The following is a 17,831-nucleotide window of genomic DNA, read 5'->3' as shown; positions in this document are numbered from 1 at the left end:
TCAATGACAACAGGCGAGGGCCGGGTTCAGTGCACTCACACACGATCGCATACTATTCCTATGATGTATAGATGTATGTGTATGTGTGTGTGTGTGTGTGTGCAGCTGTGAGGAACGGGGTACTCGTCCCTTGGCCCAGTTTAACACCAGTCCCAGTATGAGGGGAGTTCCAGTCTGCTGAAAAGTCCTTAAATGAAACCTCTTAGAGGATCATTGACTGTCTTCATGCTGCTCTGTGTCCACAGCCACATCCAGCACTCATTCATGTCAAACAACTAAACGTTCAAATCACCTCAAAGCTTGTTTTAATCAATTCTGGTGGCAACCTGTCAATCATTGTGTAGCCCCACCTTAAAGCATTCCCTGCTTTATGGTCTGTTTGACTCCATCCAGAAGAGTTGTCCCTCCCCAGTGAAACAGCTGACCTCTCGTCTCCTTATTAATAAACCTTTGTATTGTTAATACGAAGTGCTTTGGTTGTCTAACGTGTGTGTGTGTGTGTGTGAGGTCAGGACACACATGTACCGGGTCTCCCTGCAGACCAACAACATGAGGTTGGTGTTACAGAGCAAACAGTGACCCACAGGACTCAGTTTCATGTGTTCACCACCTCGGCTTCCTCCAGCACACACACACACCCACACTGTGAGGAATGTGTAATGTGAGCCGGTGGGTACAGCTGGGTGTGTGTAATGATGTGATGCACTTGGCTGAGAGAATGAAAACAGCTCAAATTAAGTAAGAACATTGTGAGTGTGATTGCATCTGTGCCACACACACACACACACACACACGCACACACGCACGCACGCACGCACGCACGCACACACGCACACACACCTGAGTTTGGTGTATCTATATCTAAAGCCAATCACACCGATCAATAAGCCCGCCTCCCTCTGTGTGAGTGACGGGTCGGTTCGTCTCCAGGTGATGTTACATTTCATCATGTGTGATTGATCAACGTCACAATGGCACCCAGGGCCATTCAATGCAGAGAAAATTACATTAGAAAAACACACTTAACAGAATCCAGAACATCAGGAGGTGCAGGAAGACTGCACTGTGACTCCTTCATTGTTTTAGGTGTATAAAACATAATCCTACGGTCTTTTGATTTAAATTTCAATTGCAAATCAACTACAATTTCAGGGTCACTTTTAATTTTTTTTGGAGCATCCTCTGCTACTGGTCAGGATGAGCCACCTACCTCCCCTGCTACACATGACTCTGCTGCTGGAATAGTCTCAGAGCCTCAGGATGAGGACCAGCCATCTACCTCATCAGCTACACAGGCCTCTTCTGGAATGAGCTACTGTCTTTCTCCTCAGCTTCAGGTGAGTTTGTGTGTGTGTGTGTGTGTGTGTGTGGAGGGGGTATGCCTATACGACATATGCAAATGTGTAAAATGTGTGTTTCCTGTTGTAACTTTGACTCATGTGCAGCTTTCCTTCAGGACGTTGTCCTATGTGCACATTCCTACGTCTGAGGAGGAGGAGGAGGAAGAGGATGAGGAAGAGGAGGAGGAGGACTCCTGGGATGTAAAGGGATGTTTGAACAAATGTCACAAAGCAGTAAAACACACGAGGAGGGAGAGAGATTATGTGAATATATTAAACAATATTATTTATAGTTATTATATAGTAGTAGAACATTTATTTTACTTGTGGAGCCAATAAAATAAATGAAAGTAGAAGAAGGGGAATAAGGTGGGGAAGGGGTATGAGGAGTACAAAGCATCAAGGAGGGGAGGGGGGTTGTTGTTTGGGCGTACCAGTCCGTGCAGTGTGTGGACTGTGTGTGTGTGTGTGTAGGGGAGGATCCTCTCTCTTAAAGCTGCCTCAGAAACACAGCGATCAGCAGAGTGAGAGACGCTGAGGACGAAATACACTCCACTCTCTCTTAAAGTGTCCTGTTGTACACACACACACACACACACACACACACACACAGCGTCTCAGGAAACATACCCTCCGGACCCTAGTTTTCCCACCATGCACCAGCGGAGCCCCTCTGAGATCCAGGGGGCCTCCAGCCGAAGGACTGCTGCCCGGGCCAGGGCCCCTCTCTGGACTTGGCTCCTACTGGGGGCCCTGGCGGTGCCCGGAGCCCGGAGCTTCCTGAGCGAGGAGGAGGAGGAGCTGGTGGTGGAGCTCCACAACCACTACAGAGGACAGGTGTTCCCCAGCGCCTCGGCCATGCTGCCCCTGGTAAGATGTCCTAGTGTGATTATGGTAATACTGTCCTTTAAATGTCAGCTGGCTGAACCAAGATGCAGGAGAACTCATTTAATTTACTTCGCAGAATATGTCATCTTTGAACTTTGAACTAATTCTTCAACTAACTCCTCTGTCCCTGTCCCATAGAAGTCAATGAGAAAACAACACTACTTCTCTCTTGATTTAATGATTTATAAACATTGTAAACAGGAGTTTATGGTCTCAGTCTCCAGTTTCAAGTCTTCTTCAATACACCATGAGGTTCATTTAGTGAATTCGGGTCCATATAGAGTCAAACAGACCATGAAGCAGAGGATGCTTTAGGGCGGGGCCTAACGCTGATTGACACAGACGTATACGGCGTCTCTACTTACTCGTAACTCACTTTCTGTTTATCGAATGCTAAAAAGTTAAGATGTCTACGGGCAAACTGGGGGCTTCCTAACATACATCACCATGACAACATCTTAATCAGTCTGGGTTCATCGTGGTGTGGGAGGAGGCTCTCTGGATGTTAAAATTCTTATCTCTGCCCTGTGAGAAATAATAAACCAACTAAAGGTTCAGATTAGAGTAAAATCCAGTTTAATCATCTCCTTCAGGGTCCCAGGTGTCCTGGACAAGGTGTCTTTACCAAAAGATGGGGATGCTGCAGGGGCAGGGCTAAACAATGATTGACAGGTCTTCTCCAGAGACGTGTATGCTGTCTCTGAGTTGTTCTGAACATCATTTCACAAACTTTTGAGATTTCTGAGAAATCTGACACGTCAATCAATTAAAGTTAATAAAGATAACATTTATTTTGTAAGAGACAAAGATACATGAGCAATTTGCATAGATATCTGGAGACCCTTCGCCGCATTGAACAGCAAATCCGTCAGAGAGTCTGTCAGCTGTCCGACTGTGAACCCTTTTATACCGCCCCCCCCACCACTTTAAGAACTGGTCAAAACTGACTCGTCTAAGGCACACAAGATGTATTTTTGTACTTCCCCATTCTGCTTTATGATCCTGTTTTACCACATAAGGTCCTAAGACACACCACAGTAAGTGTTTACTGAATATGCATATCAGCACAGCGTCATTTCCGACGTTGGTACAGGCTAGAAAACAGAAAAAGTAAAAATAACACATTCATACACTGGCCCCACATCTCACAGAATCAATGAGTGATGTCACATCCTCGTCTTATATGCAGTCTGTGCTTATATTCTAAGTCATAACTAATGAATAAATGTTTCAGAGCAACAAACCGAAGGAAAAAACATATTGGTTTGAAAAGCTGATAAATATTTACCTCCTACTGTCCTCTTTAAAAGTCTCAAACAGCGTTGACCTTCAAAGAAGTTGGTCTTCACAAGTTCTAAGATAATTATTACAAACAATGAATGAAGAAGTCAAAAGCATCTGCTGCCAGAAGAGAAAGCAGATTTTCTGCATTCAGGACACTTTTGCAGTTTTCAATTTAATTGTAGATTTTTGGAGTGAAAGCTCCGACGTCACAGACTCGTCTTTATTCTTGGAAACAGGAGACGCGCTCGAGTCTCACAAATCTGATTCTGCAGCCCTGCATAATAAACATGGAGCTTTGTGGAGTGGAGATGATCTCTGAATCCTGCAGGGAGAGGCATGATGCTTACAATCAGTTAAAGTCATCGTGGATATGAAGCCGTTCACCTTTGTCATTTTCTATTTTGAACTGCCATACAAAGATAAATAATAAATAACATTCATCTTTGAAGGCTTTTAGGTGCCTCGCATCAACGGACGTCAGTTTGAAGCCATGGGTAGAACCCACAGGACAACAAAAAAACAAATCTGCAAAAAGCTTTTTATGAAAAAAAGGAAGAAAACTTAGCGGGAAGTCCAGGAGTTAAATGGTTCATGAGCACACATCAAATGAGCAAGAGACTGCACTCCCACAACCCACAGCACAAGTGATTAACCAGGTATTAGCAGAAGAGCTAACCCGATAGCACAAGTGAATAACCAGGTATTAGCACAAGAGCTAACCCGATAGCACAAGTGAATAACCAGGTATTAGCACAAGAGCTAACCCGATAGCACAAGTGAATAACCAGGTATTAGCACAAGAGCTAACCCGATAGCACAAGTGATTAACCAGGTATTAGCACAAGAGCTAACCCCATAGCACAAGTGAATAACCAGGTATAAGCACAAGAGCTAACCCGATAGCACAAGTGAATAACCAGGTATTAGCACAAGAGCTAACCCGATAGCACAAGTGAATAACCAGGTATTAACACAAGAGCTAACCCGATAGCACAAGTGATTAACCGGGTATTAACACAAGAGCTAACCCGATAGCACAAGTGATTAACCGGGTATTAACACAAGAGCTAACCCGATAGCACAAGTGATTAACCAGGTATTAGCACAACTAACCTGATATCACAAAGAAAAAAACAGTTTGTAGCAAAACGGCTAATTCCGTAGTACAAAACTTGCTAAGCAAAGGTAATAACGTCACTCAATTTTTATTATTGGATTTAGTATCTCATGATTCATCATTAATAAACATTTTAAGTTAAATATCCTGTTTATGCTGCTTTCTAATTTCAATTTGTGACATTTTTCCACTCACCCATTTTAACACATAAGTTCTTTTAAAATAATAAAACGTGTTTTACTTTTAGCTTCTGCCTTCCAAATGAACAGAGCTTACATGTAGTAATATTCAGAATAATAATAAGCACTAGAAATGTATTTAGTAGTTTATATTCTCAAGATGAAAACTAAGCCAAACAGAAATGAAGCTGCATTTTTCTTTCTGGAGGCTCTAATTGTCTCCAGCTGTGAGGCCCCTGGCTGTTTTAACGTTGAACGATGGTGCGTGTGTCTGAGGGAGGAGGTCTGGGTCTGATATATGGTGCAGGAGGAGGTGGAGGAAGAAGGAACGGAGGAGGGAAAGAAAAGGAGACAAGGGGAGACGAAGAACGAAAATGTATTGGTTTATTAATATATGAATGCACATTGGTCCCGTGTTTCTGAGTCAGAACACAAACACGCATCATGTGATCTCTGGAGCGGCTTGTTCTAATTATCTTTTTTTTTGATTGTTGCTTCTTCATGTACCCAGACACACGCGTCCTCAATATTAAGGAGAATTATTATTTATTTTAAAAAGTTTAAAAAAAGACTCATTAGCAATAAGAAAAATGTACCCACTGAACAGATCAAACTGTTATCAGATGTAAAGGTTTTGGTTTACGTAAGTGACAAAAAACGACTATCGTGACCAGGTAGCCAAGCTTCATGTCGCTAAGCTGCATTTTCTCTAGTGTCCACCAGGGGAACACTCCGCTGCTCCTAAAACAACTACATTGGTCCAGATATTATTAAGATTGCAAACTCAAGGCCTCGAAAAATCCTCAAACCAACAAGGTGGCGTCACCATAACGACGTCCACGTCTCATATAGTCTCGCAGGAAAAGTCCTAAAGATTATATGTCACCGTGTAACATTCAAGTCGTTGCCATGATTCATGGAGCGTATCTTTGGTTAGTGTGAACGTGTGAATGCTCTGGGAAATCATTACGACCAAATTTGAGGAATTCTGTGTCAATCAGCGTTAGGCCCCGCCCTAAAGCATCCCCTGCTTCATGGTCTGTTTGACTCTAAATGGACCATCATTCACTAAATGACTAAAAGACCATAAACTCATGTTTACAATGTTTACTGAGGGCATAAATCAAGACAGAAGTAGAGTCATCTTCTCATAAAGGTCTATGGGACCAGAGGAGTCGCCCCCTGCTGGTCACTAGAAACAATGCAGCTTGAACTCATGAAACACTGACTTCAGTTCATAGAACCAGAGCTTCATGCCTACGTGTTTTTTAAAAATACTTCTCTAAACCTTCATCACTCAATTCAATTCATTTTATTTTGTAGAGCCCAAAATCGCAAATTACTAATTTGCCTCAGAGGAATTTACAGTCTGTACACATCAGACATCTTCTGTCCAGAAACCCTCACATCAGCACAGGAACAACTCCCCCAAAAATGAACCTCCATCAGATAGAACCATCATGAGATAGAACCTCCATCAGATAGAACATCCATCAGATAGAACCTCCATCAGATAGAAACATCATGAGATAGAACCTCCATCAGATAGAACCTTCATCAGATAGAACCATCATCAGATAGAACCTCCATCAGATAGAACCATCATCAGATAGAACCATCATCAGATAGAACCTCCATCAGATCGAACGATCATCAAATAGAACCACCATCCACAGAAGCTTCTGGGGGGAGGGAAAGCAAAGACTTTAGGAAAGGGTAATGTTGGCGTATGATGACAGTAATATGAATCATATTTAAAATAATGATGATGATGGCAGCAGCAGGTGTCAGCAGAGCCATGCCAGAAGTCAGAACCAGGGTCCAGACCTGCTAAGTGAGAAAACAAAAAAAACTCCCGGAAAGAAGCTGAATTAGTGATGTACATTAATAAAACATCGATTATTGTAGAAGGAGAGAGTGAGTGAGGGGCTCGATGTGTCCTAAGACTCCAGCAGTCTAGGCTTAAGGGCTGGTCCAGACTAACCTGAGCCAGCCCTAGACATAAGAGGTACCAAAGAGGAACGTTCTAAGCTTAATCTTAAATGAACTGACAGAGTCTGCCCCCCAGACTGAAAGTGGAAGCTGGTTCCACAAAAGAGGAGCTTGATAACTGAAGGCTCTGGTTCCCATCCTACTTTTTAAAACTCTAGGAACCACAAGTAGCATCAGCATCTACGGAGCGCAGATGCCTTGTAGGACAATAAGGTGTAACAAGCTCTTTAAGATAAGACGGTGCCTCACCAGCAAGTGCCTTGTAGGTAAGGAGAAGTACCTTAAATTCTATTCTTGATTCAACAGTCAAGGTTGATGGAAGAGAAGCCATTCAAGTAGGTGTCAATGCTCACTGCTGCATCCAAGGTTCCTACATCCGAGGACGGGTCGGCTCTGTTTTCTCTTTGATAGTCAGAATCTTCTCATTGAAGAAGTTCGACAGCGCTGTGACTCTCTGTCAGTCTGGCTACAGTGCTGAAGAGAAACCTGGTTTTGTTTTTATTTTTCTCGATTAATGATGAGTAATAAGATGCTCTTGTGTTACGGAGAGCCTTCTTATATGTTTTAACGCTGTCTTGCCAAACTAGCCTAGATCCTTCTGATTTGGTGGAACGCCATAAACGTTCAAGTTTCTAATTAATTATGCTATGGCTGAGTGCTCGGATGGAGGCGCAGAGAAGTGTGTAAGACTCTCCTGTTCGGTCAGTGAAAGTCTCCTCGGACCCCGATCAGATCGCCTTTCTCTCTCGATTTTTATTTGGAGAACCACAAAAGCTCAGAGACAAAATGCTGAGCAAATAGTAGACGGGTGTTTCCCTCGATTGGATCATCCTGGGGGACAGGGAGGGAGAGGGGGGGGCTTGGTGGAGCAACAGATGAGGTCGACAAAGAACACAATGTTTCAGTAGAGAAAGAAAAAAAGTGAAAATTACCATTTTCATGTTTTTCCTCCAGCTGGAGACAAGCTGGAGAGAGGATCTAGAACACAACTATCTTTGGGCCGCAGGATAATATTTAATTAATATTACCCCTCGTCTACGGCAGCTAAAAACTGACAGATGGAATAAATCCATGTCATGTTCTCATAGACGTCTACAGGACCAGGAGAGTCGCCCCCTGGTGGTCAAAAAGGTTTCCATCCAGTCAGGCTGCGGCGGTGATCGCTATGACAACAGCACACACAGTCCGTGTGTGTGCTGTTGTCTGAAAGTCATAACAGGGATCAGATGTTGAGAGGGGAGGGACAGGAATGTGGACGAGACCCCTGACTATTGTTGTGGGTCATCGGCACACAATAAACGCACACACACACACAAACACACATTGTTCATCCTTTTGGAATTTTAGCTGGACCACAAAAAGGACACAAATATGTAAATATCTGCTGTCTCATCAGAAAAAAAGCAACAAAATAACTTCAAAAAACAGGGATTCAATTTAGTTTTATACTAAAACTAACTTTGCTGGGACTATTTTTTCAGAGGCGGATGAATCCACACACGCTGCTCTTTAGAATATTCATATGTGTGATTGAATCAGAATAAACAAAAAGGGAAAGCGAGGTCTGGCTGTTTGTGTTCACACATAAATAAATTAACCTTCTACAGTGGTGCGTTACATAGTCTAAGGCAGTCAGATACTAAGAACGCCTAAGCTTTAAATATCCTGATCCGACTTCACAAATCGTCCCGATCACTTGTTTGTATGTGTCACCTCAACAGGTCTGTCCACACTAAGAGGATGTTTGGCTCTTTTTAAACCAAAAAGCTGTTTATTTGAACCCAAACTGGGATCTTTTTATGGTATTTTATTGTACCCAGTTAACAAGTTTAACACTTCAATGAGCTAGCTAGCTTTCTAAGTAGCTCGTTGCTAAATGAGTACACAAGAACATTTTAATGCATCATCCACACAATCTTTGTAGGAGAGCACATTGCTAGCACACAACTGGCCAGGTGCTAAATAATATAAATGAAACTACTTACAGTTTTTTTGGATTGCTAAAGCACAATTTTCAAAACAGGGCCCGTGTTTTCAAAACACTACACACAATTATCACAACCACACACCCAATTAGCAAAACACTAAATATCCTTTGCAAAATTAAACACACTTGTTAAAACTATACACTTCTTTTTAAAAAACACACTTTGTTACCATATGAAGCACACACGTTTCACATTACTATACTGTTTGCACGAGTTACACTCTACTGTGATAAACTTAAAACACTTTTAGCACTTCTACTTTCCTATGATTAGAGTAGGCTACTACATCAACAAAGTACAAATATAATGTAAATTCACCAAACACTACACAAGACCAATGTTGCTGATTGAAGATACTCATTTATTTCTGAACACGCCCAAAATGTTGACATGGAGATCCATGATACTGTAACCAAGCGTCACTTTACGTATTGTAAATGAAAAAAAATATATTAAAAAAATAGATATTGTCTCTTTGCCTAGCTGGATCTGGCCAGAGAATTTCATCAACATCGCAAGCAATGTTGTCATTAGCAAGACACCTTGGAAAGAAACGTCTTGAATGACGAATCCATCCTTGCATTGCTGCTACCTCCATCTGGTCACAGGCGTCCTCCATGGCTTGGATGAGGGGTACCTCAGCCTGGAGACGGAGATCATATACCTTCCACCGCCATGCAGAGAAAAACTCTTCTATATGGTGGAAGATATAGGACGGTGAACTGTGGATGTTGCTGAAACCAGTTCTGAACCAGAGCAGAGCGGTGGAAAGACACATTGTCCCAGACAACAATGTATTGCATTCGATCGATTTGATGCTGTTATGTTGTGCAATTGGTCCAAGAATGCAAGAATGAGTGCTGTGTTGTAAGGGTCCATATGGGCATGGCGGTAGAGGACCCCATTCTGTGTAATGGCTGCACAGAGTGCTATATTACCCCCACGTTGCCCTGGGACGTTGACTATAGCCCTGTGGCCAATGATGTTTCTTCCCCTCCTTCGTGTTCTTGTCAGGTTGAACCCAGCCTCATCTACATAAATGAACTCATGCTGGATCTCCTCTCCATCCATTTGTAAAACTCTCTGAAAAACGGTGTCAGGCAAAATGGTGTAGTTCAGTGTAGATCTAGTAGACATATTACAGTAGGCTACTACATCAACAAAGTACAAATATAATGTAAATTCACCAAACCTAGCCTAAGATCACACTGCTAAAGTAAATACACACCTCTGCATAATCATGCCGCGCTCGTTTCACTCTTTCGGAATTGCGCTCGAAAGGCACTCGATAAATTTGCTTCATTTGAATAGGTTTTTTTTTTAGGATGCGTGCCAGTGTTGATGTTGAGACCTGATGGATATCGTTGAAAATGGCGTGGTCATTGACAATGTTAGCTTGGAGCTGCTTGAGTGTTATAGCATTGTTGGCCAAAACCAGATTTACTATCTCCCTCTCTTGCTGTTCTGTGAACATAGGAGGTCTTCCCCCTTGTCGTCCCTGACCCTCAATCCTATGTAGAAAAAAAAAAAACAGTATACAATAGTACAATAATTTCACAAGAAAAGGTAACAGAAGTGCTGATAGTGCATAGAATACAGTACTGTAAGCAGTTACTGAAACCGTGCAGATGTTGTTGATATGATATTTTTACAATACCTATTTTCCAGTCGAAATGTTCTCATCACACTTGCCACTGTATATCGGCTTAGATTTGGCTGAACTCGCAGTCCAGCCTCCCTCAGCGTCAGGCCGTGGTTGACAACGTGGTCAACCAGTGTTGCGCGGATCTCATTTGTCAGATTCGGTCCTCTTTGAGCACATGCTTGTCTTCCTCCTCTTCCTGGTCGTTCTGGTCAATCTTCTTCTTCTCCTTCTCCTTCTCGTCCTCGTCCTCGTCCTACTCTTTCCATTGTGCTTGAAGACCGATGAACTCACCTGCTGCTTTTTATAGTGCTTATACACCTGATTGGTGTGTCTACAATTAAGCAAACAGGTGTTTGCACACCTGATGACTGTGTTGAAGCAATTGGTTGGACGGTGTGCTTATTTGACAGTCAGTGCTTTGGTATTGCAAGGACATGACTTCATGATAGATTTTTGTGTGTAATGTATGTTAAGAGTGTTTAGTGTTTTCCAAATCACTGTGTGTAGAGTTTTGCAACAGGTGTGAGGTTGACAATGTGCTTATAGTTGTGCAAATATGGGCTGATGTTTTGCATCTTGAGTGTAGTGTTTTGCTAATAGTGTAATACTTTTAATTTTAGTGTGTAAGCGATCCAAAAAAACTGTAATAGTTTATCCATAAACTTGTCATAGTTTAGGAAAGCCAGCATAGCATTAATGGATCGAGGAATAACCACCCAGTCACTAAATTAGAAATAAAAGTAACTAATGTTTCGTCCACATGCTCTTCTATCGACGTAGGAAAGAACATTGTGATCTTCAGGGTACCGTTGAAGCACGTTGGAATTAATTAGCCAGCTGGGTAGCTAACCGATAGCTAAATGAAATTAAAGATTTATTCAAAGCAGCTGATCACAGGAGAGAATGATTCCCAATAGAAACACTTCAGTAGTTTTGGAGCCGCTAAACTTCCCGTTGGTTCTGTGCAGCGATGGGACCCGAGCCTGAAGATCATCGCGGAGGGCTACGCCGCCAAATGCATCTGGAACCACAACCCGGCGCTGGAGGACACCGGTGAGAATCTGTTCGCCGGCACCGGGCCTCTGGACCTCCGGGAGGCTCTGGAGAAATGGTTTCTGGGTGAGTGTCTTTATCCATTTGTAAAACCAAATATCGGACCTGCTGGTCCACCATCTATCTCAAAGAGAAGAGTGGGCCACAAATGTTCTGCTGGTGCACCAAACGAGCAGGTTAGTCTTAAGCGTGCAGATTTCGCTCTTAGTGTCTCAGATGAACCGAGAATATCAGACTGAAACACATTCATGACGGTAAAGTAATACGTTTAATGATTAATGCATCAATAATATACATCAAATGATGTAAGAAATATGTAATTGTGGATACGTGTCTTTTACTTTTACGTTATATTTATTATTGTCAGTCAAATTTATATATATGTATATATATACTGTATATACACATACATAATGTACTCTATTTTCTGTAGAACGTCTGGACTTTCACTTCCAAAACAACACCTGTAACGAAGACCAGATGTGTGGACACTATACACAGGTCAGATAGTGGTATATTGCCATATATATTTTTACACACATTTGTATCTGTGTATCTAAGCTGTTTGTGTGTGTGTGTGTGTGTGTGTGTGTGTGTTACAGATGGTGTGGGCAGATACACACAGAGTCGGCTGTGCCTTCCATCTCTGTAACAACATGGAGGGTTTAGACTGGGAGGGAGCCTCCTTCCTGGTCTGCAACTACTACCCAGCGTCAGTACTACCAACACATCTACAACCACTACAGTACTACTAGTACTAGTTCTATTACTAACACAGTACCACTACTAGTTCTATTACCACTACAGTAACACTACTAATACTATTAGCCAAAGTCAGTACTGCCACTACTTCTACTACCACTATAGTACTACTAGTACTAGTTCTATTACTAACACTGTAACGCACCACAAGAGACAGGAGTAAACCCAAGCGCAGAGTGCAGATTTATTGAGCAAAGGCAAACGTCTCTTGGTTACGTATGTAACCTTCGTTCCCTGAAGGGAACGAGACGCTGCGTAAAGACGCGGTGGGAACGCTCCTGCGTGACCGCGTCATGAAGCACGTGTGAAACCTAACCAATGGCGAGCTGGTACGTCATAGGCGGGGACGCCGGACCAGGGCGCTATAAAGGGACCCGAAGGGCAGGACCACTCATCTCTGAAAGGCCGAATCGAGTGCCACGGGCAGGCCGGGAGTATGGCAGAACGTTTACGCAGCCTAAAGACGCTGTGGGAACCTTATACCCACTCACCATATGAGCAAGTGACCGTGGTGTGAAGTTCAAGACGCACACTCAGACGAGAGCACTTGTGCTCCAGGTGTAGCGTTAAGGTCAAGGTGGTAGAACCTCACGAACTTGTGGGGAGAGGACCAGCCTGCCGCCATGCAAACGTCGTGAAGTGACACTCTTCCCGACCTAAGGGCTTTAGAAGCCGCCATACCCCTGCTAGAATGGGCCCGGACAGCCAAAGGTGCGGGCTGGCCGGCCGATTCATAAGCAAGTGTGATGGCCTCCACCACCCACTTGCTCATCCTCTGCTTAGTGACTGGGCCACCAGTATTGGGGGGCCCGAAGCATACGAACAGCTGTTCGGAGAGCCTACACAGGGCGGTCCTGCGGACGTACAAGTCTAGGGCTCTAACTGGGCAGAGGAGGTTAAGATTCGCCTGGTCCGACGTCAGAAACGGGGGAGGACAGTAAGCCTGCAGCACAATAGGCCCGACCGAAGCGGACGGGACCTTAGGAATATACCCGGGGGAGGGAAGTAGGAACGCCTTCACCATACCGGGTGCAAATTCCAAGCACGATGGGGCCACCAAGAGGGTGGTCAAAAAATGTTCAAAATCCAGGAGAGCGTAGATGGGCAAAGGCACCGAGGTCTGGGAAAATCGAGGAGTCTTCAACGAGAGGCAAGAACAGGAGATCAGGAGAACGCTCAGAATGTGATGAACATGCACAAGACTTCGCAAAGAGCTCTGAGGAGTCAGGAGCTTATATACAGGCCCTCTTGATGGGTGACGAGACACAGGTGCGTCAGGAGGAGTGGCCGTGCCCACTCAATGAGCTGATCCCAAAAGGCACAAACCAACGCAGCCGTAAACAGAGGGGGATTTGGGATCCCGGTCTTCAGGCCTCAATATTCTGGGGACGAGGAGCGTTGGTTCGTGACAAACACAGTACTACTACTAGTTCTACTACCACTACTGTACTACTACTAATACTACTACCCAGCATAAGTACTGCTACTACTTCTACTACCACTACAGTACTACTAGTACTAGTTCTACTACTAACACAGTACTACCACTACTTATAGTACCATTACAGTACTACTAGTACTAGTTCTACTAATAACACAGTACTACCACTACTTATAGTACCACTATAGTACTACTAGTACTAGTTCTACTACTAACACACTACTACTACTAGTTCTACCACTACAGTACTACTAATAATACTACTACCCAGCGTCAGTGCTGCTACTACTTCTACTACAACTATAGTATGACTACTTCTACTACCACAACTACTAATACTGCTACCTAGAATCAGTACTAGTACTACTTCTATTACCACTACAGTAATACCGCTAATTCTACTACCCGGCGTCAGTACTACCACTACTTCTACTAACACTACAATACTAGTTCTACTACTACTACAGTATGACTACTACCGGCACAGTACTACTACTAGTACTACTACTAATACTACTACCCAGCGTCAGTACAACTGAAGAGCATTTATTGAATTAAAGAGTGTATATCAACATGAAACTAGTGAAATGTTGATATTTACTCGTTATTGCACATCTACTCTTATCTACTCTTTATACTCAGTATTTTCTCAGATATATGATGCTATACAAAGATAAATCGTAACTACAATAACTGTACTGTCTCTTTAAATGTCCTCAGAGGGAACTACGAAGAACAGCGGCCGTATGTTGAAGGTGAATGGTGCTCCAGATGTCCTGACAACCTCCAGAAGTGTGAAAACAACCTCTGTGGTACGACTTTGAGAAGTTCTGCTTCTGCAGGTTTCATCTCCAGACTAACCAGTCCCAGTTTAGTCCTAATCCTCTAAGAACCAGTCCCAGTTGAGTCCTGATCCTCTAAGAACCAGTCCCAGTTTAGTCCTGATCCGCTAAGAACAAGTCCCAGTTTAGTCCTGATCCGCTAAGAACAAGTCCCAGTTAAGTCCTGATCCGCTAAGAACAAGTCTCCTTTTAGTCCTGATCCTCTAAGAACTAGTCTTCTTTTATTCCTGATCCTCGAAGAACCAGTCTTTTAGTCCTGAACCTCTAGGAACCAGTCCCAGTTTAGGGTCCAGATCCTCTATAGACCATCATTAAGTGAGATAATCAAAGAGAAAATGTTTCATTTCTATAGTAGTTCGTTGTTTCTCTTATTTTCTTGTGTTGTTGGTTTTGTAGTTGCTGACACGGTGGGGAATGACGATGATGAAGGGGACGAGGTGGACGATGAGGCAGGAACATCTGACCCCTCCGTCCAGCCTGACGGGGAGAAGGAGCAGGAGGCAGTTGTTCCTCCTGCAGGAACATCTGACCCCTCCGTCCAGCCTGAAGGGGAGAAGGAGCAGGAGGCAGTTGTTCCTCCTGCAGGAACATCTGGCCCCTCCCTCCAGCCTGAAGGGGAGAAGGAGCAGGAGGCAGATCTTCCTCCTGCAGGAACATCTGGCTCCTCCGCCCTGGCTGAAGGTGAGGATGTCGGCCCTAATGTCCAGCCTCCCACCACCACTTCCCCTGCCAGTATCAGCACCATCACAGCAGAAGGGGACTCAGCGGACCTCCAACCACCAGCCACACCTGCACCGGGCACCCAGCCTCCAGAAGACCACCCAACTCCAGAGGAGAAGGAGAAGAAGGGTGCAGACGAGATGGTGGAAGTGAAGAAAAAGGATCCTTTCAATAAGAAGGCGGTAAAAGAGGAGCGAGACGGAGGGCGTAACTTAGCCCACAGCCCGGAGGGGAGCAGCGCTGCTTCCACCTCCTCACCTCTTCTGCTGTTAGCCTGTCTGACTGGGCTCCTGACCCTGAGGCTGTGAGGAGCACGAGGAGGAGGAGGGGGAGACAACGCCTCATTAACCCCACCCATGTGGTAACAAACACGGCTCCTCCCCTTGTCGAAAGTTTATGGGTCAATTAATAATTCGCACCCATCACAAAATCAGCTGCCATAATCCAAACATCTGCAGGTGGATCTGGGTGGAGAAGATGGAACGTTTCTATAAACATCTTTCTGTGTCCGCTCCAGGAGTTTTTGGTCTGGCGGACGCAGATCTTTATCACGACTCCACCAACTTGTGAAAAGAAGCCTTTTCTTTTCATTGTAACCTTAAACTCATAAAAACCGGCACATTAACGACAGATTAAATACAGCGGAAGGAAGTGTTTGATTGGTGACCTCAGAAAGCCAGCGGGCGAATGGAGGCGGAGCCTCTGTGAATAAACAGATTCATCTCAAGTGTTCAAGAAGTGAGTCTGTTTTTATGACGACCCCGCTGCTCCTCCTCCTCCTCGTATATCTGCTGTGCATCATTTACTCCTCAGACTGGGGTCACATGACCTCTGCTCGGCTGGAAGTGACGTCGTACACAAGGAGCACGGACTGCAGTAAATGTTTGTACGCACGATCAATACGGAAATAAACCACGCTCCTTCTCTTGACCCTTCAACTAATGTCTCTTCATTTAATACTAATAAAGTAACTAATACTACAGGGTAGAAGTACTGAAGTAAAAGTACCACTACTACAGTGTAGAAGTACTCAGCTACAAGTACAACTCCTGCATTTGATCATCACTTATTGGTTGATTGGAATCTGTAAAGTGACTGAAGCACTGAGACAAATGTAGTACAAGTAAAGAAGGATAACAAGGAAATACTCAATTCCAAGTACCTCATAACTGTGGGTAAATCCTGTAAAGTTGCTCCAATTATCTCATCAAAACGTCACATTAATAAACACGAGGATCCTTTGTGTCACAAAAATGAACCAAATGCTACGAGTCGTCACCATTAAATGAAAAGATGATTCACAACTTTAATCACTTATTATGTAACTTTATATAACGCCTGCAGGTCGTCTGAATAGAGGAGGATCCTCGCTTCACTCTGTGAAGAAGAAGATGATGATGATGATGACGGTGAAGAGGGAGACGATTTTAAAAGTGTAAAGAGGTGGAAACAGAAAAAGAAAATGTGGAGGAAAGAGCTTAAAATATTCATCGCTAACTGCTCTGCAGCTATTTCTGCTGCTACATTACTGCACACAACACAGTGTGTGTGTATGTGTGTAGTGCGTGTGTGTGTGTGAAGTGAGTGTGCGTGTAGTGTGTGTGTGTGCAGTGCGTGTGCTTATAGTGCGTGTGTGTGTGTAGTGTGTGCGTGTGCGTGTAGTGTGTGAGTGTGTGTGTGTGTTGATCCTGATAGTTGAAGGTTTGCATGTAAACTGGTTGCTGGGGACAGAAGGGCAGAACTAATGGGACAGTGTGAATGTGACTCTGTGATATCCGATGGACTAAATAATGTCCCACCGAGTCACAGGTGTCACTCATTCACTGTGTGTGGCTCTAGTACTTTTGGTATTATAGACAACTAAACCACTTTGTTAACTTAAGGCCACTAAACTGCTTACTTAGCTCATTTTAACACTTGTATTATATTTAGTGTTTCCATCTTAACACGTTCACATGCTGTGGCGGCCTTTAACATAATTTTACAATTCCAAGATCCAGTCAAGGCCGTGGGTCTGGTCAGCAGGTAGTGGATTACGCACGCTCGATACTCCAAGATTGTAAAGAATATATCCAGTTATTTTGGTTTCTAAAAAGGTGAACATAAACGAGTTGTAAATTCAAACAATAAAGCAAAGTTAACAACAGTAAAAAAAAAGGGCTAAACTTGTACCGAGAAATGGTCAAAAAACGGTATCTTTTTACGTGCCTCTAGACCCAACATTTGACTCATCCACTCAACTTCTTCTGAGCTGTCCAGGTGACACCACTAATAACCCATCCAGGTGAGAGTAAACGAGCCATCCAGGTGACACTTATTAATGGCCGGTTCAGGTGACAAATTAACAATCCTCCTAAAGTGCAAGGAAATGGCACTCCAATATTCAAATAAGGAAACAATACAATCATGTAACACAGAAAAGTTAAATAAGAAAAAATGTTCAAAACGGCTAAAACACATGCTTTATGGTCAAATTAGAGTTGTCAACATAAACGCATTAATCGATGATAGCCAGCAGCCATAATGCAACAAAATATTTTAAAGCAGACGTAACATTGCAGTCCAGACCAGAAGTAAACG

At 43.5% G+C, this 17,831-nt stretch overlaps 1 protein-coding gene and 1 long non-coding RNA gene across 2 annotated transcripts; one reads left to right on the top strand and one right to left on the bottom strand.

The window, feature by feature from the left end:
- Positions 1-1,833: 1,833 nt before the first annotated feature.
- On the top strand, positions 1,834-16,181 carry LOC119223305 (peptidase inhibitor 16-like). Its single transcript, XM_037480536.2, has 6 exons — positions 1,834-2,210; positions 11,402-11,552; positions 11,920-11,987; positions 12,089-12,198; positions 14,410-14,501; positions 14,928-16,181. The coding sequence occupies exons 1-6, from the start codon at positions 1,995-1,997 to the stop codon at positions 15,557-15,559; spliced, it is 1,269 nt and encodes a 422-aa protein (XP_037336433.2). The 5' UTR covers positions 1,834-1,994; the 3' UTR covers positions 15,560-16,181.
- Positions 9,805-10,467, bottom strand: LOC134129035 (uncharacterized). Its single transcript, XR_009956211.1, has 3 exons — positions 10,446-10,467; positions 10,017-10,299; positions 9,805-9,871 (listed from the first exon to the last, which is right to left on the bottom strand). It is a non-coding gene; the product is annotated as an uncharacterized LOC134129035 (long non-coding RNA).
- Positions 16,182-17,831: the final 1,650 nt, after the last annotated feature.

Source organism: Pungitius pungitius, chromosome 1 (genome assembly GCF_949316345.1).
Source record: "Pungitius pungitius chromosome 1, fPunPun2.1, whole genome shotgun sequence".
Lineage (NCBI taxonomy): Eukaryota > Metazoa > Chordata > Actinopteri > Perciformes > Gasterosteidae > Pungitius > Pungitius pungitius.
The sequence above is the reverse complement of the archived record's forward strand: the minus strand, read 5'-3'. Positions and strand labels throughout refer to the sequence as shown.